The sequence below is a fragment of the Theropithecus gelada genome, chromosome 5 (assembly GCF_003255815.1).
Source record: "Theropithecus gelada isolate Dixy chromosome 5, Tgel_1.0, whole genome shotgun sequence".
Lineage (NCBI taxonomy): Eukaryota > Metazoa > Chordata > Mammalia > Primates > Cercopithecidae > Theropithecus > Theropithecus gelada.
The window spans coordinates 183360006-183385617 of NC_037672.1; the positions used below are offsets into that span (position 1 = coordinate 183360006).

Consider the following 25612-nt stretch of genomic DNA (forward strand, 5'->3'; position numbering starts at 1 on the left):
AAAAAAGTAAAAGGAAGAATGGAACAAGAACTTTTGAAAATTATGTTTTCACAAGAAAAAGCTGCTTATAGATTTTGCTCACGTAATTCCCAAATATAATAATTCAGTCCTTTAAGATGACTTAAAAACATATTCCAAATGTGTTTGCTTATTCACAGTGAAATATTTGGTGATGAATCAGAGGTAGTCCAAAAAATGATCAAAATTCATTACCTAACATTCATGTTGAACGTGTTTAATCACTAAGCAATTATGGATTTAATATCTAAGATTGATTATCCTGTCAGATTGCCTCCCAGAATGTTTAAAATCAAGTTGCTCTGCTGCTTTGTCAGAAAAATATGTGACTGCTTATGCATGTCCATGATTTACACAAACACACATATTTGGTAATGAGACATACAATAGAGCAAACTGAAGTTATTCCTTTCCCCAATCTATAGTATCATTAACTCTTTAGTTTTAAACGAAGAAAAACCGTATTTTATATGACTATGAAGCTTACATAATATAGTATAGGGAGTATGTCCCAAACTAATCTGTTCCAACAGGTATAAGAAAAATACAACAATATATGTTTAAAAGTTACATTCACTAAAGGCAAAAAAGATAATCCCATATGGTTTAGATTTTCCATAGGAGAATACAATTGAAGCAAGCTCTCCGGTGATAATATTCAAATAACTTATGTAAATTAGAATGGTCAAATGTTTCTGTCTTTGCAATCCAACTGGATGTTAGTATAGGTACTTAAATTATGGAATGCTTATAATTGCACAGCATTCCAGTAACTGATAGAAGAAAAGACAATGATAGATGCTGATCCTTATTCCACATCAAATGGCCTTGCATAGACTTTGCCTAACCAGAGCCTCAGATCCCAGTGAGTGCTTTTAAAAAGGGGCATTTTTCCCTGTTATAACACAGGTACTATTTTTGGCCTCACAAAGCCTCCAGCCTAGGCAGTGAAATCCCAGCTATAGACAAGTGCAAATAATCCTAGAATTTGCAAATATGCCACAGAAAATATCATTATCTCTTTTATGCCAACCCTCACATCACCACTATTACTCCCATAGGCGGAGGGGAGACTGGCAAATATTCTTTACCCTGGAAACAAGTGATTCTGACAGACTGCAGATACTTGCCTCAATACAGGCCGACAGCTCCTTAATACAGCTTAGCAGATTTCATGAAAAAGGCTGCTTCCGGGCCGGGCGCGGTGGCTCACACCTGTAATCCCAGCACTTCAGGAGGCCGAGGTGGATGGATCCCAAGGTCAAGAGATCGAGACCGTCCTGTCCAACATGGTAAAACCCCATCTCTACTAAAAATACACACACACACAAAAAATAGCTGAGCATGGTGGCACACACCTGTAGTCCCAGCTACTCGGGAGGCTGAGGCAGGAGAATTGCTTCAACCCGGAAGGCAGAGGTTGCAGTGAGCCAAGATTGCACCACTGCACTCCAGTCTGGTGACAGAGCGAGGCTCTGTTTCAAAAAGAAAAAAAGAAAAAGATAAAGTCGCTTCCCTGAATAAGGAGCACATCTCCAGTGATACTACACGATGCTACCCAGGCATCCACTAGTCCTGTGCAACAGTCATTTGATAAGTCCTAATCTAATGGTCTTGAAAGAGTTAATCTTCCAAAGAGACTACAAAATAATTTGTACACTGAAAATATCAAGCACAACTGATTACATATCCGAGTTTTTCCAGAGGAAAAAACACAGAGCTAAGGACGCTCTACTTATTGATATCACAGTGAGGAACCAGAGAAAATACCTCGAATGATTATGAGACTTCTACATGGGATTCTAGTAGGGGAAACCAGGGTCTCTACTTTGATCTTTATGAGTTGCTGTTCCATTGGCAATATTTTAACTATCTGATGGTAGTGAAAAATCATTTCAATATTTTAAAGTTACATTCTTGATTTTCAGGTGAGATACTCTTGGCAATATTTTAAAGGCACAGTTTTCTATTCACTATGTTTGCTGACATACAGTTCAAATATAGTACAATATAGAAATAAAGAAATCAAATTCCATAAAGAACAAAGGAATCATATTGCAACATAGTAATTCATACCAAGCATCAAGAAAAGAGTGTAAAATAAACTGCAAAAAGCCTTCAGTTGAGCATGGTTAATTTTTTAAGTTTCGGTTATCTGAAATTTGGAACACTGGCCTAAATATTATCTTTACTATTTAAATTTGATTTTGATAAGAACTCAGAACTTTTACACATAAATGACTTGAGTAAGGTTTTGGAGACAACTTACACACACACACACACCCCCCCCAACAATGACAAACATAATTTGGTGCTTTCCGAATATGCTTAATGAAGAGAATCATTAGCAAATATATCCAGATAACTTTTTGTCTTACGTATATAGTTGCAAATCAGCAATTTATTCTAGTATGTGACAGCTTTGCTACAGACTTTTAAAATACAAGAAAACATGGTTATAATCTGTAGCAAAACACTTGATATAACATACCTCACAGTAGTCTCAAACAACCATTTGGGGTAAACTTCCGCCAAAGTTTATGAAACCATAGTTTTGCAATGCATTTTTTCTTCTCTCAGACTTTCAGTACTATTAGGGCAGTGAAATTCTAAAATGAATTATTGAAGAACATTGTTTTGCAATATCTATAAAAGAAAAGCTATCTGGTTTCAGTTATTTACTTGCACAACTAAAGCGTCAATCTAGAACAGATTCAGCACCATATCAAAGTCTACAGCAACTTGATCTTTTGTCATTTTTAACTGAGCTCATTTGTCATTTTTAACTGAGCTAATTTGACAAATTAATGAATTAACAGAGATCAATTCAAAACGGCTGCTCAGTGACACAATAATAATAAGCCAAATGTCTAGTACATTTAAATAAAATTGTATACATAGCTACTACTTTAAAGTCCCAGGGTAATTGACATGTGAATAAGAGCTCTGTAATATAATTTAGTTTTTTTTTTGTTTGTTTGTTTTTGAGGCGGAGTCTCATTCTGTAGCCCAAGTTGGAATGCACTGATACGATCTCGGCTCACTACAACCTCTGCCTCCAGGGCTCAAGGGATTCTCCTGCCTCAGTCTCCTGAGTAGCTGGGATTACAGGTGTGCACCACCACACCCGGCTAATGTTTTGTATTTTATTAGAGATGGGATTTCATCACGTTGCCCAGGGTGGTCTCGAACTCCTGAGCTCAGCTGATCTGCCCGTCTCAGCCTCTCAAAGGGCTTGGATTACAGGTGTGAGCGACTGTGCCCAGCCTATAATTTAGTTCTTTATCTGGTTGTATGCACAACTCGTAGTATAGAGCAGCAAACATTTATGACCATGAGTGTAGCTACCCAGTGCTAACTCCGCCAACTGAAAGGTTTGTGGTGTTGGTTGTGATTGTTGATGAGCCATTAACTGATTGATGTTCAGCCTTTCCCTCTGTAATAAGAGGCACTCATCCCACTTTCATTGTTCCATTGACAAAAAAAAAAAAATTGTTCCGTTTGCTCATTTATAAATAAAATTCTCTATTCATTTTTCTGCTAGAAATCTTCAAAAAGCGAAGAAGAATGCAATTACCCCTTTTGTGGCCCTCAGTTACAATAAAAGTTTGCACACTCCTTCCCCTGAATGCAGTCAGCAGCTCACTCTCACCCCAGCCCTGAACCACATTCCTCAGTTAACATGTAACTCTATACATTCTGTACTTCTCTTGACTGGTAGAATTGGAGGTGTTTACAAAGCTGACAGTACATTAGTTCAGAAACTATGGCAGCAACCAGGTAAAGCTGGAAGGTTCCTCCACCACCCGGCTTTTCTAGACATCTGTCAACAGGAAAGCAACACGGAAAGGCGCGAGGCCTTGAGTAGCGTGTGCATCTCGCAGGGAATGCGGTGCCGTTTTAAACCGAGTCCACCTTTACTAGATTGTTTTTGGTCGTCAGTGGAGACGGTTTGCATTTAACCCTATCGGCCACGTCGTTAGAGCTATCCACAAAGAACATCCTGGCTGTACAGAGCGAGACTATAATTCTTCTGTACTCCTTCCTGAAATTTTGGTTCAGTAGCCCGTATATAATGGCATTGAGGCAGCTGTTGAAATAGGCCATGTAGTAACTCGCCACAAACAGCCACTCTGGGATCCTAGGCACCATGCTGGCGGGGTCAGAAGCCACGGCCAGGCCAATGAAGTTCAGAGGAGCCCAGCAAATGGCAAAAAGGACAAAAACCACAAACATGGTGACAAAATTCCTGAAGTCCTGTGGTTTCAGCCTGGGTTTGCGGTCAGGCTTCACCCTCTGTCTGACCTGGAGAACCAGGATCCATATTCTCAGGTAACAGAAGATGACAATGATCATGGGGACGAGGAAGTGGAAAACCACCACAGCGATGGTGTAGGCAGAGCTGACGGACTGTGCGAAGGTGCACGAGTAGATCCTCGGGTCGTACTGGAGAGTCCCGGCACGGAGGTTGGGCAGGACAGCCACCAGCGTCAGGAGCCATATGAGGAGCACGTAGCAGAAGGAGTTCTTGCTGCTGTACAGTTTGTCGTACTTGAGACTGTGGCAGATGTAGCAGTAGCGGTTGATGGCAATGCCGGTGATGTTGAATATCGAGCCGATGACGCTCAGGCCCATCAGGAACCCACTGATTTGGCAGTGCAGATACCCCAGGTTCCACCCATTGTTAAATATCGACGTCAGCACCAACGGGTACGGATAAACAGCCACCACCAGGTCTGCCACCGCTAAGCTCACCACAAAGATGTTTCCTGAAAGAGAAACGTTTAGAAAATACAGTGAATACCAGTTCACACTGGGTTTTCTGTTACAATTGTTAAAGAAGGAGCTGCTTCTGCCTGCAGCTCTGATGACCTGAGGTCACAGCTGCTGCCGCACTGCAAATGAACTGGAGGCCATTTCACAGGACGCCAGCCCACTGCCGCTCGTGACATATCAAATCCACTGTTCACACGTTCCCGCCTCCCCAGAACAGGCCCTGTTCCCTATTCCCTGTTCAAAACTGCTGTCTTTCAAACCCTTCAGTTTCTCATTTCTTAAAAAGTCCTGAGATCAGAATACTTGCATTCCATCTGTTGTTCTAGAGCCTTCTACATCACCTGAGCAATCTCATATGATGTTATTTCTCAAGCCAGCCACAACTGCCTTAAGTTCAAGTCTTCATTCCCTCTGTAGTCCTGCAGCAGCTCCCAAGGGGCCTCCAACTTCTGTCCTCGCTGATCCTACAGCGCGGGAGTTACGATCGAGAGGGCTGTGTCATCAGCTGTCTGGATGAGAACACGGCTTCACTCCATACCAACTGTCCAACCGGGGCACGTTACTTGACCTCCCCAAGCTTCTGCCTCCTCTCCTAGATGATGGGATAATGAGCATCTTCCTCTTAGGGCTGCGGTGAGCATGACATGAGACTATCTGTGGCGAGTGCCATGCACCGTGTCTTACACCAGAGAAATGTTCTTATTCTACGACTGCCTCATCTTGAACCAAAGGAAAATGCAAAAATTCTCCTAGATTTTATAAAGAACTTATGTTACAAAACTTAAACCCTAAATAGTCTAACTATTAATTTTCTCAACATAGCAACACATATTTAATTATAGAAAAAAAAAAACTCTGGTCACTTTTTTATTTTTATTATTTATTTATTTATTTATTTTGAGACCGAGTCTTGTTCTGTCACCCAGTCTGGAGTGCAATGATCTGATCTTGGCTCACCCTAACCTCCACCTCCAGGGCTCATCCTCCCACCTCAGCCTCCCAAATAGTGGGGACCACAAGTGCACACCACCATACCAGGCTGATTTTTGTATTTTTGTAGAGATTGGGTTTTGCCATTTTGTCCAGGCTGGTCTCGAACTCCTGGGCTCAGGCCATCCACCCACCTCAGCCTCCCAAAGTGCTGGGATGGCAGGTGTGATGCATTGCTCCCAGCTACGTTAGTCAAATTTTATGAGACGTTCTGCAAATATGGTTTTTTCCTTTTGCGGCTCTTCTGCCTTTGTTTCTTACTATTCCTTCTGCCTCGAATGGCTCCTCACAGCAACTTTCTAAATGCTACCCGTTCTCCCAAGTCTACCTCAAATAGAAATGCCGAGGCCTTTGCTCATTTGCCCACCTAGAGGTAAGAGCCCACCTAGAGGTAAGAGCCCACCTAGAGGTAAGAGCCTCCTTTGAAGGGTCTTAAACCACTTTGTACTGCTTTTTACTCAGGTTAAATTATAATAAATTCAATTCCGTTTACATAGTAAATGCATATATTTGGTGCTGAGGAAACAGGAATTGAGAGACAGGAAAAGCCAAAAAAATTACACTAGAGTGGCCAGGAGCAGCGGCTCACACCTGTAATCCCAGCACTTTGCGGGGCTGTGGGTGGATCAAACGTCAGGAGTTCAGGACCAGCCTGGCCAACATGGTGAAACCCCGTCTCTACTAAAAATACAAAAATTAGCTGGGCATGGTGACAGGCGCCTGTAATCCCAGCTATTCGGGAGGCTGAGCCAGGAGAATTGCTTGAACCCGGGAGGCGGAGGTTACAGTGAGCAGGGATTGCACTCCAGCCTGGACAACAAGAGCAAAACTCCGTCTCAAATTAAAAAAAAGAAAGAGAAAATTACACTAGAGTAAGCAACAGCACCAGAGCACACACTGAACCAGAAGCAGTGAGGAAAGGGGTGCGCTAGACAGGGATGGACGGAGCCCCAGGTGGAGGGACAGATGATTTCGCCTTCTATTCTATTGACCTGTAAGCCAGGCTTCCCTGCCTGACTCGAGACAGTGGCCCTTGTGAGTACATTTCCTCATATTTGCGTACATTTCCTCATATTTGCAAATATGAGTACATTTCCTCATATTTGTGTCCTAGACCACACCCAATAAATACAGTGACTTTTGCTCATACCCTTGATGAGTTAATTAAAGTGTCACTTCCCAGCATTTGAAATGAAACAGCCCATAGCAATCATGATGAAAGAAAGGTAAAATTTGTGCCATTTATTTAGGAATTTCAGATAAATTGTCATAAAAGCAAATTCTTTAAAAATTGGTTGTATTCATCCAAATTAAAGTTACAAAGGCAAGTTTATTTTTCCCACAGATCACTTTCAATTAGTGTTGAAACACCTAAATTCCTAAGAGGCATATTTTAATAAATTATTAGCTCAAAATGTTTAATGCTTTGAAAGTATCTATACTATGTGAAATTCTGTTCCAAATGAAATTATCATTCTAACAGCACATTTTTACCCAGAGTGTCATGATGACAAACTGGCCTAATACTGGATTTATTTTTAAAAGACCTTAAAAATGAAATCACAAATGATGTCGTAAATTTCTTTCATGGCTCGAATACCCGGCTTCATTTATTTTATAGTAATTACATTGCATTCTAATTCAAGTAATTACATTAATTAGATCATTAGTTTAATTCTTTGAATTAATCCCATTTTACAAATGCTTAGTGAAAATTAATTAAGCCACAGACTCCATACAGGTACGGCTATCAGGTAGCTCACATAAAGCTTTAGCACAGGCGTTCATGTGTGCGTGGGGGGTGTGTGGTGTCTGGGGGAGAAGGAAAAAGGGAATTTCCTTTTTTCTTTTATGAAATTCACCAGATAAGAGTAATTAAATCATCTAATTATAATTATACATATTATAAGTTCATCTATTCCATTCTGAAATCTATGTAACTCCAGATATATGGACAATCTACCCATTTCTACAGATATCCAGGACTGTATGCAACAAGCTTAATAATGCATTCTGAAATGTCAAATAATGTCTGTTCATGGGTAACAGTTTCTTCTCTGTTGAATATAGTTCCAATCCTTACTGTGGCAGAATCACGGAATAATAGGATGTTAAAATTGAGAGATGTGTTAATGATCTCCCTGGATAATTCCTGCTTTTTAAAGATGAGAAAACAAAAATATAGAGTTAAATTGGATGAAGTCGTACGACTGCTTAGTGAAAGAGTCAGGATTATAGCAATGCTATGAATTGGTGTTGTTCAATGTTATTTCCCTGAGAACGCTCCTGTGCTCCTACAGATACGAGACTCTTACCTGTGGCTACATCCTGGCTTACAGCCTCTCCAGGCACAATTCTAAAGAAGCATATTAGAACTAGAACCTTCTAAAGAGAAGATGGGGGAGGAAAACACCTAGAAGTCAGTATGCTGGCAACAAGACGGACAGCAATCAGCCTCACGGTGATTAAAGGCACCAACTATAAAATGCACAGTCAATATTTGCTCCCAGGAATAAAACTTTAAATTGGAAGTGAAATATGGCATAGATATGGATAAAATAAGGTAACAGACAACTAAAATGTCAGCTTGCCGGGAGTGCCTTCCTCAGAACTAGTCCCGTGAGTCCCTTCTGGGAATGACACAGCAACACGGCGTTGCTTTTCTGTTTATCGCAATTATGTCTCTACTTCTCCCCATCTCCCACAGCCCTAGCTGTCACCTCGGTGAGGACACTGCCTGCTTTGACATCTTCTCCCTCCACCTTGAACAGTACCTGGCCGAGGGTTAATCAATGTACAGTGGGTTTATATTGTGTCAACTTCGCAAAGCTAAAAAGACTTTTTCTTGCACCGCTCTGGGTTAGTGTTCCCCACAAGAGGCAATTGTGTGAGATTTTGAAGGCGGAAGTGCAGCAGCAGCTTGCTGTCTGTGCTCAGAACATCTGTGTCAAGTGCCAGACGCCACTGCAAGCTCGGTGCTCTGAGTCTTACCTGCTGCCCTGCAGGGGGTGGGCGGCAGCAGTGTGCCCACAGCTTCTGCAGCTCCTGCTCACCTCCTCCTGGCTTGGAGGAAGTGACAGACCAATTCATAAGGTGAGTTTCGACCATCCTCCAGAGCTCCAGTCCTTCCTCCCAGATTCTAGCTTCCCCTGCGTCCCCTCCTAACATCCAGCTTTCCTTCTCAACTCCGTGAACTTTAAACAGCAGCGCCAGACACAGAAGTGAAAGCCTCAAATACACTATTCCATCAGCTCACACAACTGCTCTAGCAATTTTGCTTCTTGGATTGATTGAACCCAGACTGATACAGAATTTGGTTCTGGAAGTGGACCAACAAAAACCTTCAGGAGGGTTTCTCTGCATTGGTTTTGGGTTACCTGCAGTTGATTCTGTAACAGGACTAGACTTAAAGTATTAGAAACCCTATTTCCAGTAGTTAAGGGACACTGGTAGTCACAGCCGCAGGGGCAAAAGAATTCCTTAAAAGACCACCTGGGCCGGGCACGGTAGCTCATGCCTGTAATCCCAGCACTTTGGGAGGCCGAGGCGGGGGATCACAAGGTCAAGAGATCCAGACCATCCTGGCCAACATGGTGAAACCCCATCTCTACTAAAAATACAAAAATTAGCTGGGCATGGTGGTGTGCACCTGTAGTCCCAGCTACTAGGGAGGCTGAGGCAGGAGAATTGCTTGAACCCAGGAGGTGGAGGTTGCAGTGAGCTGAGATCACGCCACTGCACTCCAGCCTGGCAACAGAGCAAGACTCTATTAAAAAAAACCAAACCAAACCAAAAAAAAAAAACACCTGTACTCACCTTCCAAGGTGAAAACAATGTCATTGCATCACCCTCCAACCACTAAGATGAAAAACAAAATATACCAACCATACAATAGGTTGGACGTACTAAACAAATCCATTTCCTGAGTGACTCAAAAAGCTGTCAGTGTTGACTGGAGCCCAGAACAAGGCCCTGAAGGCTGCTCAGCCACCTGATCCATCTGATCCAATGGCTATGGTCTAAATGTGTCTCCCCCAAAATTTATGTGTTGACACTTAATCGCCAACGTGATGGTATTGAAAGGTGGGGCCTTTAGGAAGTGATTAAGTCATGAGGGTGGAGCCCTTACAGATGAGATTAGTGCCTTTATAAAAGAGGTACCAGGGAGTTGTTCGTCCCTCCACCATGTGAGGACTCAGCATTCATCTGCTCCAGAAGACACAGCAAGAAGGCACCATCCTGGAAGCAGAAAGCAACCCTCACCAGACTCCAAATCTGCCAGTACCTTGATCTTGGGCTTCCCAGCCTCCAGAACTGTGAAAAACATGTTTCAGTTATTTACAACTTCCCAGTCTATATTGTTATAGCAGCAGGAACAGGCTAAGACACCAATGGTGCTTGAATTGTTTCTATGGTTGTCCCGTGGTATCAGCAGGGACTGGCTCCAGAATCTCCACAGACACCCAAATTCATGGATGCCTGTATTAGTCCATTCTCATGCTGCTGATAAAGACATACTTCAGACTGAGCAATTACAAAAGAAAGAAGCTTAATGGACTTACAGTTCCACGTGGCTGGGGAAGCCTCACAATCATGGCGGAAGGCAAAGAGGAGCAAGTCACATCTTACATGGATGGCAGCAGGCAAAGAGAGAGCTTGTGCAGGGAAACTCCCCCTTATAGAACCATCAGATCTTGTGAGACTCATTCACTATCTCGAGAACAGCATGGGAAAGACCTGCCCCTGTGATTCAATTACCTCCCATCAGGTCCCTGACAACACATGGGAATTCGAAATGAGATTTGGCTGGGGACACAGCCAAACCATATCAATGCTCATGTCCCACAGTTGGCCCTGCAGAACCTGTGAATATGTGAAGTTGGCCCCCTATATCTTTGAGTTCCACATCCCTCAAAGATTGTATTTTCAAGCCATGATTGGTTGAATCCCTGAAAGTGGAACCCATGGATATGGAGGGACCACTGCATGTAATAGCGAGACTGTAAGAAGGCCTTAGCAGGCACATTCAGATGACTCATAACACAGACCCTTAGTATTTTGCAGCAAATCTGTGCTCTCCTTTGCAGATACCATTTTTTACTTCCTACTTGACCTTAGTAGAGTCTGAATGCTTGAACGTGGACACCCAAGTGTCCAAGTGATCTGAAAGCTCTCTCAAGGACCAGGTGCCGTCTTACCTACCAAATCATAAAGTTGCCCATCACAGCATCAAACAGAAGCTGTGCATCCAAGATCTGGCTCCAGCAGCTCCTGAAGGCACAGGGAAGATGCACGAGCAAGTGGCTCAGAGGCCATGGCCCACATTCCTGCCATCCTGCCTCCATTCCCTCAGCATGCTCCTATGGCCTCATGAGGATGTGCCCCTGAGCAGCTTAATAAGAAAGAAAAAAAAAAAAACCTCTTACCTGGTTTCCATATGGCTTTTCATGACCTACGGACACTACCTGAAACTGGATGGTTGCAGCACTACAGACTGAATCCAGTATGGCCCTGAAAAACAAGGATGGAGGAAGACCCTCCCAGAAAACAGAACTTGGAGCAATGCTTCAAAAAGAACTTCAAACTGGTTGTTCATTTGTCTTGGAAGGAGAGAGGGCCACAGGTTCAGATCTGCACTGATTAATGGGCATTGGCTAATGATCAGCTAGATCAGGGGTCCCCGACCTGATGGGGACAATGGCTAATGGTCAGCTAGATTCATAGGCAGTGGTTAATGGTCAGCTCGATCAGGTTGGAGATGCCTGATCTAACTGATCATTAGCCACTGATCTAGCTGACCATTAGCCACAGACTGGGTCCGTGACCTGGTAGGAACCAGGCTGCACAGCAGGAGGTGAGTGGCACGTGAGCAAGCACTACCGCCGAAGCTCCTTTCCTGTCAGCTCAGCGGCGGTATTACATTCTCATAGGAGCGCGAACCCTGTCGTGAACTCCATGTGAGGGATCGAGGTTGCACACTCCTTATGAGAATTTAACTAATGCCTGATGATTTGAGGTGGGACAGTTTCATCCCAAAACCATTCCCCCACCCTGTCCTGTGGAAAACTTGTGTTCCATGAAACTAATCCCTGGTACCAAAAAGGTTAGGGACCACTGAGCTAGATGGGCAAGGATTTGGAAGAAACATAATTAGAAAACCAGTTACGGGGCTCTGGAGAAGACATAGGCACACAGACCTCTCAGCATGGACACTCAGTGTGAAGATATTTGTGTCTTGATGGTGAAACCTGTGTATATCAGTTAATCTGTCTTTGGCCACCAGTCCTTGACCGATGGACTCACAAAGTTGTCATGGCAGCAAGGATAGAAGTTATTCATGAGCTCAGCAGCAGATCACTCCTCATGAAAACTGATCTGGATGCAGCCACTGCGGCACTGCTGGATGTCCAGCCTGCCGAGAGTGGAGAGAACACCAACGGAGCACTGTTTCCTGGGAAAATCAGCCAGATGCTGCTGGTAGGTGGATTACATACCACTTCTATCATCAAAGGGAGCAGTGGTTTGTTCTGGCTGGAACAGAGACATACTCTTGAATATGGATTTGCCTTTCCTACCTTTTCAGGCCCTTAAATCTTCCAGCAACCTAACATCCACGGACTTAAAGGATGCCTTATCCACCATGATGGTATTCCTCATGGCATTGCTTTTGACTAAGGAATTCCTCTGACAGCAATGAAGTACAGCAATGGGGCCATGTCCTGGGAATTCACTGCCCTACCAGTTTCCCATCTCCAAACAGCTGACCTGACAGATTGGTGGAATGGCTTTTGAAGGTTCAGTTTCAGCACCAAGTGGGTGAGCCGAGGGTACAGACCCCTATCATGTGGCACCTGCTGTAAATCAGTGATTAACATAGAGTGTTGTTCGTCCCATGGCTAGGATTCATGAATCAGAAAATCAAGGGTGAAAATGGCCACTCATCCTCTCAAATTACCCTGGTGATACCCTAGCAAAATGTTTGCCTCCTTTCTCTGAAACCTTAGGTTCTGTTGGTCTAAAGTCTTAGTTCCCAAGGGAGCAATGCTTCCACCAGGAGACACTTCATTGGTTTCATTAAACTGGAAATTGAGACTAGGCACAGATCCTGGCACTTTGGGAGGCTGAAGTGAGTGGATCACTTGAGCCCAAGAGTTCAAAGCTGTAGGGAACCATGATGGCTCCACTGCACTCCAGCTCGGACAACAGAGTGAGATCCTGTCTCAAAAAAAACCAGAAAATAAAAAAACTGGAGGTTGAGAGTGCCACCTGGGGGCTCCTCATTCTAGTGAATCAATAGACAAAGAAGGGAATTACTGTGCTTAACGTGTTTAGTCCTGATTATCAAGGGGAAGCTGGGTTGTTATTACACAATAAGAGCAAGGAAGTACAGGTCTGGCATGCCAGAACTCCGTAGAGTGTCTCAGTGCCCCTGTGCCCTGGGATTGAAGCCAACGGGAAACTAACCCAATACAGGTGGGAATGCCAGTGTCCCAAAGTGTTAGGAATGAAGGCTTCAGCCACCACAACAAGCAAAGAGCCAGAGGGCAGAGGGAGCGGGGAGGACATGGTAGCTCCAAATACCCACTACGGCCACCTGGCCAACTGCAGAAATGAGGGCTAAAATAATTATGAGTATTTCCTGCCTGCTTTACCATGAATAATTTGTGAATATAGTAATAACTTTGTGTCTCTTTCCCTCTGCTATTCCCCTACCATCTCATATAAGATGTGTTAGTAGTGAACCTTGTATCTCAGAATTTAAGTGATAGGATATCAAATGGGAAATGTGACTCAACTAGAATAATAAAAATCACATAAAGTTGGATAAAAAGACTGTACTTTCTTTTACAAAGAGGGCTAATGTATTTTCAGTTTTACAAGGGATAGTTGCATCATTAGATGGAAGCATAATGTTGATATTTCCTTTATTTTGAAGTTAAATATGGTTAAAAGAGATCTATAGATAGAATCCAAGTTGCCAAGGGGTGGACTGTGTTGAATTAGTGTTGCGTCAACCTAGCTGAACCGGAACTATACTCTCCAGAATTCCGTTTTCTGCATAATTATAGGATTGCCTCATCCACAAAAAAATTTTGTGTAAGATTTGGAAAGTGGAAATGGAGCAGCAGCTATTTTTTTATTTTTATTTGTTTTTCTTGAGATGGAGTCTGGCTCTGTCACCAGGCTGGTATGCAGTGGTGTGACCTTGGCTCACTGCAACCTCCACTGCCCCCAACCCTCACACCGGGTTCATACCATTCTCCTGCCTCAGTCTCCCGAGTAGCTGGGACTACAGGCACATGCCACCACGCCCAGCTAATTTTTGTATTTTTAGTTGAGATGGTGTTTCACCATATTGGCCAGGATAGTCTCGATCTCTTGACCTTGTGATCCGCCCACCTTGGCTTCCCAAAGTACTGGGATTACAGGCATAAGCCATCATGCCCGGCCTGCAGCAGCCATTTGTGTAATGCTTTTTTTATGCTAGATATGCCATCATTAACTAGTGAAACTCTTAGCTGAGTGAAAATACAGGAATTTCCTATCCTGGGCCAGACTTTTACCTTTTATCAGTCATTTTTGCTCTTTTTAGAAACCCCACACTCTGCAATCCTCAGGCTGATTTGCATTTGAATGAATATTTCTGCATCACTTTGCTTTTCTGCGAATTACACAGAAATCTATCAACCTGTCTGACACTGTGCAAAGTTTGGACCCTGTGTCTGAAGTTTTCATTAACAAAGAAAATGTGTATTTCTGAAAAACTTCTATGTTTCTACAGCTCTGGTCATCTTTTTCTCCATTTGATAATCTCCAAATCTGTGCAATGATTAAAACTGCAGAGACTTGGTTTCCTTCTGCGTGTGGGTTAGCAGGGCCCATCACCACAGCAAGCCTGGGCTCCAGGCGGTTCCTGCACATCCTCTGTCTTTCACAGGTGTTGTCGTAGACGCTGCTGGCGCACTTCTCCCCAGAGTGTCTGTGAGTGCTGAGTGCCTTCATTTGGCAAGGACCGCCTCCTTCCCCAAGACTGCCTTCAGTGATCAAAGAGCCACTGACATTGGGTACAAATGACCAGTCCCTTTGCCTCAAGTAATGGCAGCTCTGCTGGATTGATGCCCAGAGGCCCCAACTTACGGATGAGGCCAAGTCTCGGCTTTCCCTGAGATCCTATCCCTCCCTGACCCCTTCCCCTGCCCTGGTCTGCTCTCCTCTCTTTCTTACAAGCTCCCCCCCGAGAGTGCGCCCTCAGCAAAGCACGAGTACCAAGCCTCTGTCTCAGGTTCTGTTTCCAGCAAACCTAAAATAGACCTTCAGCCCTATGATGGGATTGGGTGGTTTCCTAAAGAGGTCGCTGGCTTCTTGATAGAAAAAAGGAGCTACTTACTATGGTGTCTTACAGACACAAACCAACCATACTGGATAGGAGTCACAGACTGTAGCCACCTCCCCACACTGCTCTTCCAATACTGGGTGAGAGTCACAGACTGTAGCCGCCTCCCTGTGCTCTTCCAATACTGGGTAAGAGTTACAGACTGTAGCCGCCTCCCCGCACTGCTCTTCCAATACTGGGTAAAAGTTACAAACTGTAGCCGCCTCCCCGCACTCTTCCAATACTGGGTGAGAGTCACACAGACTGTAGCCGCCTCCCCACACCGCTCTTCCAGTACTGGGTAAGAGTTACAGACTTTAGCCGCCTCCCCGCACTCTTCCAATACTGGGTAAAAGTTACAGACTGTAGCCACCTCCCCACACCGCTCTTCCAATACTGGGTGAGAGTCACAGACTGTAGCCCCCTCCCTGCACTGCTCTTCCATGCTCCCGTCCTCGCTATGTGTGCATCTGCTTCCAATATCATGGCAACGTGAAACCACACACATTTGCCCAACAGTCTGTCTCCCGTGGAGACTCAGGTCCCCACTGTGGACATGAACCTTTACATTCTCACGGTGAGCGCAGAGCCCAGCACATAATAGGTGTTGGGAAATCATTTGCTGATTGAACTAATGCACCCTTGGACTCTGAACTGCTCCCTCAGAAAAGCAGAAATTACCTGCTCTTCTCAGCAGAAGAGTGGATACCAGCTATCCACTAAGATGCTGGTTTTCCCAGCAGGTCAGTATTCACTCCTTTCATTTCAGACTGGACTTTAACCATGTGGAAAGCAAGGTTAGAGGCCCCCTGAATTACTGTTCATGAAGACTAAAAGAAACTGAGTGTGCCTGAACTTAAGCATCACAGTGATAAAGACCAGTAATAAAGAACTATTTACAAACTTGGTTTGTGTTTTTTAAAATTCCACGTGCATACCTGTTAACTGTGTGACAAGAGAAAGCTGAGCTATTGCAGGTGTGTAAGGAATATTCTCTGGCAGTACAAGGGAAAGGGAAGGGCTTTACTTCGAGGCCTCGAAGCAGAGTCAATGTTTTAGATTCTTAAATGTAAGGAGACTATACCTTAGAAATGTGTCTTTTCAGATTACTACAGGCAGTGTGCACCATGAGTGTAGAAACAAAAGCCAGATTCAAATCCTGGCCATTCCACTTGCTAATGTGACCTCAGGTAAGTCACAGCTTCCCACAGCCTCAGTCTCTTAACGTGGAATAAATCAAGCTGCTTAGGGCCGTGGCGAGGATTTGAGGGCATGTGGCCCATCTTCCTTTGCAGGATTACTCACTCATGTCTTACTTCTATTCCCCTGTGATGGAAACCACACGTCTTGCTTCACAGAAGGTTCCTCACTGGCACACAGTCCTGGCTAGGGAGGATCCTCCCTGATCCCTGCAATGGAAGAGGGGTCTCTCCATAGCCGATGAGCCTCCTCTCACCCCGTGTCCCTCCTGCCATCAGCCTCACTGCTCCCCTCCACCTTCCACACACGGCTCTCCACAGCACACATGACAGCTCATCACCCTGCAATACCCAGGTTTAAACAGCGCCGCAGTATTCGGTGACATTCTTAGTGACCCCTTCTCCTAGCCATTAACTCCTTAAACTCTCCAAACTATAATACTCTTTTCATGGGACACGCCGTCCACACACCCTGTTCAAAGGATGCACTCTCCTCCCCAAACCCCGTTCATGAGATGCCGCCCGCCTCACACAGTGTTCACAGGACACGCCGTCCTCACACCCCGTTCATGAGACGCCACCCGCCTCACACAGTGTTCACGGGACACGCTGTCCTCACACCCTGTTCATGAGCCATGCTGTCCCCCTCACACCCTGATCCTGGGACACACCGTCCTCCCCACACCTGGTTCACGGTACTCGCTGTGGCTTGGACACCCTGTTCCATCTGAGCACCTCAGGGCTCCGTTGCCTCCTGGACCCCACGTGTCCTCCTGGCTCATCCCTTTCTCTCTCTATCCCACTCTGTCTCCAGTTCCCGTCTGGTCTCTAACTTGATTGTTGACTGCTGCTATAGAGAAAATTGATGGAGCTTGGCACTGCTTTATATTATACATGGGTATTGTACACTGTACACTTTGCATTGTACACTGTATTGCATATAAACTGTATATACAACACGAGAGACCAAGGGCACCAGAGGTGTCTTTAAGAAGTCATGCACATTCCTGCTTGTTCCCATCTGGATTTCAGTCAGTGTTAAAGGTGGAATATCCTGCAAATAATCCTGCTCATTTTCTATGCCCGGTTACTGTCTTCTGAGAAGGGTGGTTTAGTGAGACATTTGTAACTTGTAAAACATCCACAGTACAGCCTGACTGGTTCGGCCTTTCACCCTTCCACGGAAGATGAAGTACTGATACTGTACCTTTATTCGTCTTAGAGAATTTAGGATGAAACTTTAACAAAAACAAAATCATAATACTTCAGCCACATTAACAAGCAATCAAAAAAACGATATGAACTCTCTTTAGCGTAGGAATCCTTTTTTCCTTAGGCCCTCTTCCGAACCTTGAAGGACTCGGTGAAAACCCCATCTTAAATAAACAGGTTAACTGCACTAAATAATAACTCTAAACTGCTAAATCCAAAAGAGAGTTTTATTAAAAATGGCACAATCATAATAGAACCCTATTTATATGTGAAAGTTAAATCAATGAGAGGAAAACAAGTTAACACTACAAAAGTGTAAAATAATATTGTCATAAAAGTAAAAGTTAAAACTTTGACGCCATTTTTATGTACTTAGAGTATTTAAAGACCTGTAAGTATGAAATATTGCATTCTGCCTTAAAAATAAAAATATATTTACATATCAGAACTCCACACCAAGAATACTAAATAACAGAAGGAATTTATGCTGCTTCTGGGAATGTTATATTTAAATCATAATACACTTTAAGTATACGGCAAGTCATCTAGTTCTTACAATATTAGTATTGTCCCAAATTAACAAGTGAGGAAACCGAGCAAATTAGGTCACTTGCCCTAATGTCACACGCATGGGATGGCAGAGCCAGGGTTTTGCTCCAGGCAGTAGGTTCCAGAGGCCATGTGCTTCAGAGGGACATACCACAACAAATATGACCTATAATAGCACTAATCTTCCATAGATAAGGAATGCTCAATCTATAAAGATATATATATTATATACGTAAAACAATCTTTAAAAAAAAGTACACGGTAAAAGACTGTATGATACCTAAACAGACATATACACAAATGAGAAAAGCTGAAAGTATTCCAAATTCAGAGGGAACAATTAAAGGAGCTAAAAAGGTAAGTAAATAATAAAAGGAAAAAATGGAATGAAAACTAACCGGCAAAAAAATCTTAAAAGTAAAAATTGCAATTTATACCACATCTTAAAATAAAAACGAGTGAACCAGAATTTTCTCTTGAAACAAAATCGTGTCCTAAGCTCCTATAGATGGACATAGGAGGCATCCAGCAAGTGTTTAAATAAAGAAGGAGGGAATTAATGCATGAAGGATGAAGGCACATTATCCCTTCCAAGATCGTAAGAGTTCTATATTCCTAAACATGTTCAGAAAATCATCAAAGAGGAAATACTAATTACCGATTACACATTTTCATAATCCACCACTTAATAACTATGTAGGAAAACAAGTATAAATGGAAGTTTGCAGCTCGTTCTCCAGCAGCCGTTTCTTCAAAAGACCTGAAGCCCGTGCGTTCTTCTCTAATTGTTACGCTGTGTCTCCATCACTCATCAGTTTCTTCGAAATTCTCTCACTAATTCTGTCTCCATCTGCTGCTATCTCACATGTGAACTGGTTTTCACATCTCCCACTTATGACATTGTTCTCTCCTCCTAAGATAACAACTTTAAAACATTCTCATGATTGCTTTAAGCCCCAGCTACCATCTACCAACCAACTTTCACATTTCTTTTGAAAAAGTTTTCTGCTATATAAATATGCTCCTATTTTCATACCTTTGTGCTCCATGTCTTATCTTTGTTTGAAAATAAAAAGAACACACATTTCGAAAGTGCCTTGATAGAAAGTCATCTCTTTGAAAGTAGAAACCGCGTTTGACCCAAGCTTAGCACAGGACCTTGAATTTTTACAAACCCTCAAAAATTTACCAACCATTTACATTCTGCCTTATACTGTAGGAATGCAGTAAGTATTTATCCAGATACATATTCAATTCAATAAGCACCAAAACTACTCAGTATCAAAGCAAGTGAGCACGCTTTTAAACTGTACGCTTAACAACTCAAATTCACCTCCATTAACCTGAATAATATTCAGCACCATGCAAATGCATTTTATTTCCTGTCTTTTCTTCTGAGACTGATTCCTTCAATGTGATTGCTGGAAGTGTACAGCTCTGTAGAAAGACAAGTGTTTGAGCACTTCAGAGAATCCAGCAGTTTATTTCTAATCTGCAGCATTATTTAATTGCACTAAAAATCACAGATATCTCACATACAGCCCTCAGGTTTCTGGTCAACTTGATTATTTGAGAGAGGCAGAAGTGAGGCGGCTGATTACCTTCACGAAGAGGCAGAGATGGCGCCAATGTTACCGTGCAGAGCTCTGTGCATGCATAAATGCTTCTTTAACAACAATCCACGAATTGCTTCGTTGGTACTAGAAAACTCTAAAGAAGTATGTCAATTTCCTTTTTAGAAGAAAAGGTATTTCTATCAGCAAGGCAACTTACAAATACTTAGAAAAAAAGGGAAAACTCAAGGCACCTTGTAAAGATCTTACCATTCACTTCAGTTATTCTGGTGATTATTTTTTAAATAATCTGGTGCTAAGAAAGAATGGGCAGAATGAGCTCCAAAGACTGTGTGGAGATTTAAAGTGACTTCCAAGGCATGATACTTTTCAATGCAGGTATTTTTTAAACAGAACCATCAAATGGCAGTAAATACTAATAGCAGGAGGTTTAATCTAGGACTATTTTATCCTTGGTTAACTTCCAAAATTGCCAAGAGAAAAATGATGCTGAAAGCCAGCAAAAGTAAGCTCTATCTTTTCTGCGATGAATTTAACACTGAAAATTCCTGCCAGAAATACTTTCTTATGAAATGAATTGCTGGAGGAACCAAAGATCAGACCCAAATTCAATCATGTACCTGAGAGTCTGAAACTACTGTCATAAGGTTTACAGGGGATTCTGGGAATTACTTTGACATATTTGTAAAAACTTAGAGTTCCATAACAATGTACTATACAAACCAGGATAGAAAGTTATAGAAATCTGAACAACAGCTAAGAATACAAGGGGGAAAAATCAATAAAATGTCTCTAGAGTAAAAAATTGCTTTCAGTCAGTAATTTGAAATATTGTGGAAAGCTACAGGAGGGAACTACAGCAGCGCCACTAAGAAACCTCTCGGCTTGGAGATCGCGTGAAGCGGGGTTAGCTTGAAATCATTTTCCAAGTCTGCACAGTACAAGTTAGGGCGTAGGTTTTTGAATAGTAGCATGCTTGCCCAAGGAAGCCACTGTTGCTTCTAGAGCTGATTCACTTAAAATTAGAGAACAGCCGATATCGAAATAATCAGTCTTTAAATCTCAGGCCTTCTTGTTGCAGAGAGATAATGGTTGTTGCAAAAGGGAAAAGTCAGACAATGGAGATTTTGTGTACTTTGCATAACATCACAAATGGGAATTCAGTTCTAACCCTTCCATTTCTGACTGATTTCACTCTTCCAGTTCACATTGTCTACTTGTTTTTTTAAAACTTACACTTAAAAATAAATGAACATTTAAAAAATAAAAACAACCTAAAAAGAACTAGTCATTGGATGCATACTAGTAATAACATCGTAATACTATTATTTGTACCTCAAAATGATAGGTAAGTGGGTAGGTAGATGGATGGATGGATAGATGGATGGATGGATGGACGATGGGTGGGTGGATGGATGAATGGGTGGGTGGATGTATAGGTGGGTGGATGGGTAAGTAGGTGGACTGATGGGCAGAATCTAAGTTTATCCTTCTAGTATCCCTATAAGATAAGCGGCATCTTAAAACAGCTGTGTTACATCCAAGATTTGAACCAGATCTCTGAGGCCCAAAGTCCACATTCGTTCCATACTCTTTGCATCCTCTCTGAGTGGTAATGCAGAATGGATAATTATAACATTCTATAGAGACCTAAAAGAAACAAGTGCAAGAGAGGCTTAGCACAGTGTCAGCCATCCAGCCATAGAGCCATCCTGGGAAACTACTTTTTTTTTTTTTTTTTTTTAACATATACTGACAAGTTTACCCTACTGTGCACACAGATTAAATAATAATAATAAACTGCTTTTGACAGGTGTCTTTCTAAAATATATTATATCCCTGTCTTCTTAAGAAGAACACACCACTCATGATGACACCTCTCGCTGGTGAATCAGGTGATGATAATAAATGCGTTCCTGCACTGTGCCGCTTTCAGGAGCAGTTAATGGTGAGCAGGGTTATTTGCATTCTCACAATGTAAGCACAAAAGGTTGTGCTTGTTCTGTTTCTCAGACCTACTTTTAATGAGTCTATTTCAACCCATGCTGCTTGCTATGATGTGCTATTTCTTTAACTGTGTCAATCTTCCTCCTAACTTCCTGCTCATAATCTACAGGGAACTAGACACCAGCATCACAGCTTTGTGGCACTCTAAGTCAGAACAAATCTGTAGGTGAGAGCCTGTCATTTTTGCTAATTTCCATTTATTGGCTGTATTCTACCTCAGTTAGATTGCCAGATAATTGAATTTTGAATAGGCAAGATAGTATTGTACTCTTGCCTGATACTTTGTAAAATAAGTTTTATTTAAGTATAATGTGCATATAGAAAAGTGCATGAATCATAGGTCTATAGCGCAATGATTTCCAACAAACAGAGCACACCTTTGTTAGGTGTACCCAGAAAACAAACAAGCCAACACAGTATTACTTGTTTTATCCTTTTCAAAGTATTCTCATATGCGCCATTTCACTACAGTCATTGCAACACTCTTATGAGGCTAAAAGGTTAGGTATTATCTGCAGTTCGACAAATGTGGAAAATGAAGTTTGGTATTTAGCTTCGCTGATTTCTGAAATCAGAAGGTGCACAGCAAAGATCTAATTCTAGCGTTCCACTGCCGGAATCGTCCATTATGCTATCAAATTTACTCAGAAGATATGATATGGCAGTATCACTTCTATCATCAAATTGTGGACAAGAGTAGAGTGAATATTCTGTTGGCACCACAGATGCCAGTGGTTGCAGCTTACTTCAGCTGTGGCTGTCCAGTGTCCCTGCCATGCAGGTTGTTAGCCATTTTCAATTTATTCTCTGGGAAATCAAATGTCAACACAGTCCCTTGAGGGGAGGAAGGTGGCAGAAATCACAGCAATTATACCAGCTTTCCAAAGGAAAGTGACAGTTCAAAGCCTAGATGCTTTCGCCTTCTCATTTCTTCTATTCTCTTCTTCCCATCATTTCATCCTTAAAGGCAACAAAATTCATTTAGCTGAAATGGGAGGTCTGAAAATCATCAAAACTTTTAATAAGCATACCAAAACTTACATTTGAATCAGCTATCCTTATCACTGTTTCAAATCACCATCGATTCCAGAAATTCTCAAATGGCTTGAACTGCACATATAAACAGAAAATCCGTATTATAAAAATATGAAACTTCTAAAGTTGTGTGGATTTAAGCTCACTAAGGGGCTCCCCTTAAAGCGACAGGAACGTGGTATTTTATGGATTGTCCTCTTAAGAGCATGTCTTAGCAAATAAAATACAAAGTGTGTGTAAGGAGCGCTTTTCTTAAGTTCTTCTTCAGAAAACACAAGAAGTAAAATTGTTCAGGCGAGAACACTTTTTACTTTTTATTTTATTTTTTTGAGATGGAGTTTCACTTTTGTTGCCCAGGCCAGAGTGCAAGGGCACGATCTCTGCTCACTGCAACTTCCACCTCCCAGGTTCAAGCGATTCTCCTGCCTCAGCCTCCCATGTAGTTGGGATAACAGCCGTGTGCCACCACCCAGCTAATTTTTTGTTATTTTTAGTAGAGACAGGGTTTCACCATGTTGGCCAGCTGGTCTCGAACTCCTGACCTCAGGCAACCCACCCACCTTGGCCTCCCAAAGTGCTGGGATTACAGGCATGAGCCACCACACCAAGTGGTGAACACTTTTTAACAGAAAGGTTCTGCAGGATTCAAACTTCGCAAGTGCTACAGCTGCTGACAGCAAGGAAGCAGGGTGAGCTCTGGAGGCCAGCTCTGGAAATTCAGCCCTGCTCACACTTCCAGTCCCTGTGAACAACCTGCAGCCCCAGTTTCTCCTCTGTAAGGTGAGTTAAGAATGGCACCACACACCACAAGGATGCCCTGGGATGCGTTAACCCAGTGCTCCCAACCTGTTTGGTCCAGAGAAAGCCGTTTTTGTGGTTAGGAAGGAATGAGCCTCTTCTGGAAAGCAGAATTCCTCCAGTTTATATCAGTCACCTACGAAGTGAGCTTATTTATTTACTAACTCAAACTCAATTCATATTACTAGGTGCCTAACTAATTCTCAAATTACAACTGCAAAAGCATTACGGGGGTAGGGAGAGGCAGGGGTGAGTCCCCCCAAAAGGAGCTAAACAAAATTAGAGCTTTCCTTAACTACCTAGTTAAAACAAAAATATTGATCTTGGCAGACATTGAAGTGCATGTTTCCTTCCCCACACCTTCTCCCAAAAGTGCCTCCAAATAAAAAACTAGTTTCTTCAGAGAACCAAGCATCTAATCATCACTTAGAGGTTTGAACATCCAGTATCCTAAGAACAAACTGTCCACAGGTTCCCCCCAGAACAAACCAGTTCAATGCATTGCTGGAGGAAAAAGCAAGTTTAACTCAAGCACAAAATTATCTGCAGTTGCATATGATACGTAAGTGTACTCTTTCTGCTCACGCCTGGCTACCTGCCTCCTCTAACACAACAACTTCTGTTTTTAAAGTGTCAACTTGTTTACTTGGAGGAGCCGCGGCCTGCCGGACACAGCATGTTTAGGGGCCTTTTTTTCGACTGTAGGCTCCTAACGACAGACTACTCTGAAAAACAAAACCACGGCGGCTGCTCCAGCATTTTGCCAGCTTCTGTGTTTCCACATTTTAACAATGTTAGGAAAACTAAGTCCCATGTAAGACCCAGCAGTTGATCATTTCGTTGCAGAGGCTGCTTGAGGAGCTTTCTGCAACCTGGACCTGATGCTTCTCAATCTAGTAAAACTCAGACGGGACAACCAGGCGGGAGTGTCCCCATAGGAAAGAGAACGCGACTCTGGCGGAGCGTCCCATCTCTTAGGGGCTGCGACTCCGTGTCTTAGAAAAAGGCACTTGCCATGGGCAGGCTGGAGGAAGAGTCCCCTCTAAAAAGAAAAGTAACTCCGAGCCCGCAGTGTTCGGGAAAAAGAACCCGGTGCTGGGGGAGGCTGGCTGCGGGCGGAGGGGCGCTGGCCCCGGGGCGCGGCGCGGGCCCTACCTGCGTTCCGGAGCTTCTTGTTCCGATACACCGACAGGATGACCAGCAGGTTGCCCAGGACGTCCACCACGATGGTGAAGATGAGGACGCAGGCCAGCGCCGATGCCAGCCACGAGGGCTGCGGCCGCGCGCCGTCCCCGCCGGGCCCGGGCTGCGAGGCGTTGGGCAGCGCGCTGCCGTTGCCCGGCATGGTCCCTGGGCGCGTCCCGGCCGCGGGGCCATCGCCCGCCTGGCCCGCCCGCCCGGCCACTTTTTAGGGCTCCGCCCGGCGCTCCCCGCGCCCACGCCCCATCCCGCGCGCTCCTCCGCGCCGCGCCCCCGGACGCCCACGCCGCACCGGACGCCACGGCCAGGTGACACCTGGTGTCCGTCGCGAGCCCGCTTGGACTCCCCGCCCGCGGCTCGAACCCCGCACCACGGGCCGACAGCGCCCCAGTGCGGGAAGCCGGGCCCAGCCGCCGCGGGAGGGAGCTGCGTCCCGGGGGCCTCTCCTCGTGGGCGCACAGCGAGGCTGTTCATTCACGTGTTTCTTCTCTGCGACGGGACTGTACGCCCAGCAGGGCCAGGCTGCCTGGGCTCAAATGCGAAATGGGATTGGGGCGAGTGCCCCACTGCCCTTATCTTCTTCTGCAAAATGGGAATAAAATACTATCTCACCGGTTAGCCTCATAATTAGTAAAATGTGAAAAAACCAAGGACTGTCTTCCGTTGTGTATTGCACCATTTAAGATGGTGCTAGACGTTTCTGATAATGAAATAACATTTTCAAAGAAAAATGTAAAAATCAATATGTGCAGATGATACAAATGTATGTACTTTTGTAAGTACCAGTAAAAATGAGACAGAAAGCACACTGAGATGGATCGGATGCATGACAGCAACGTAAAAGTGCTAGGAAATGACCCAACCAGTTGTGTGCAGTGAGG

General features: G+C 43.6%; 1 protein-coding gene across 1 annotated transcript; it reads right to left on the minus strand.

Moving 5' to 3' along the window:
• Nucleotides 1–3884: 3884 nt before the first annotated feature.
• Nucleotides 3885–25078, minus strand: MTNR1A (melatonin receptor 1A). Its single transcript, XM_025386175.1, has 2 exons — nt 24687–25078; nt 3885–4787 (listed from the first exon to the last, which is right to left on the minus strand). Exons 1-2 carry the CDS (start codon nt 24874–24876, stop codon nt 3919–3921), a joined length of 1059 nt encoding a protein of 352 aa, XP_025241960.1. The 5' UTR covers nt 24877–25078; the 3' UTR covers nt 3885–3918.
• Between the last annotated feature and the right edge of the window lie 534 nt (nt 25079–25612).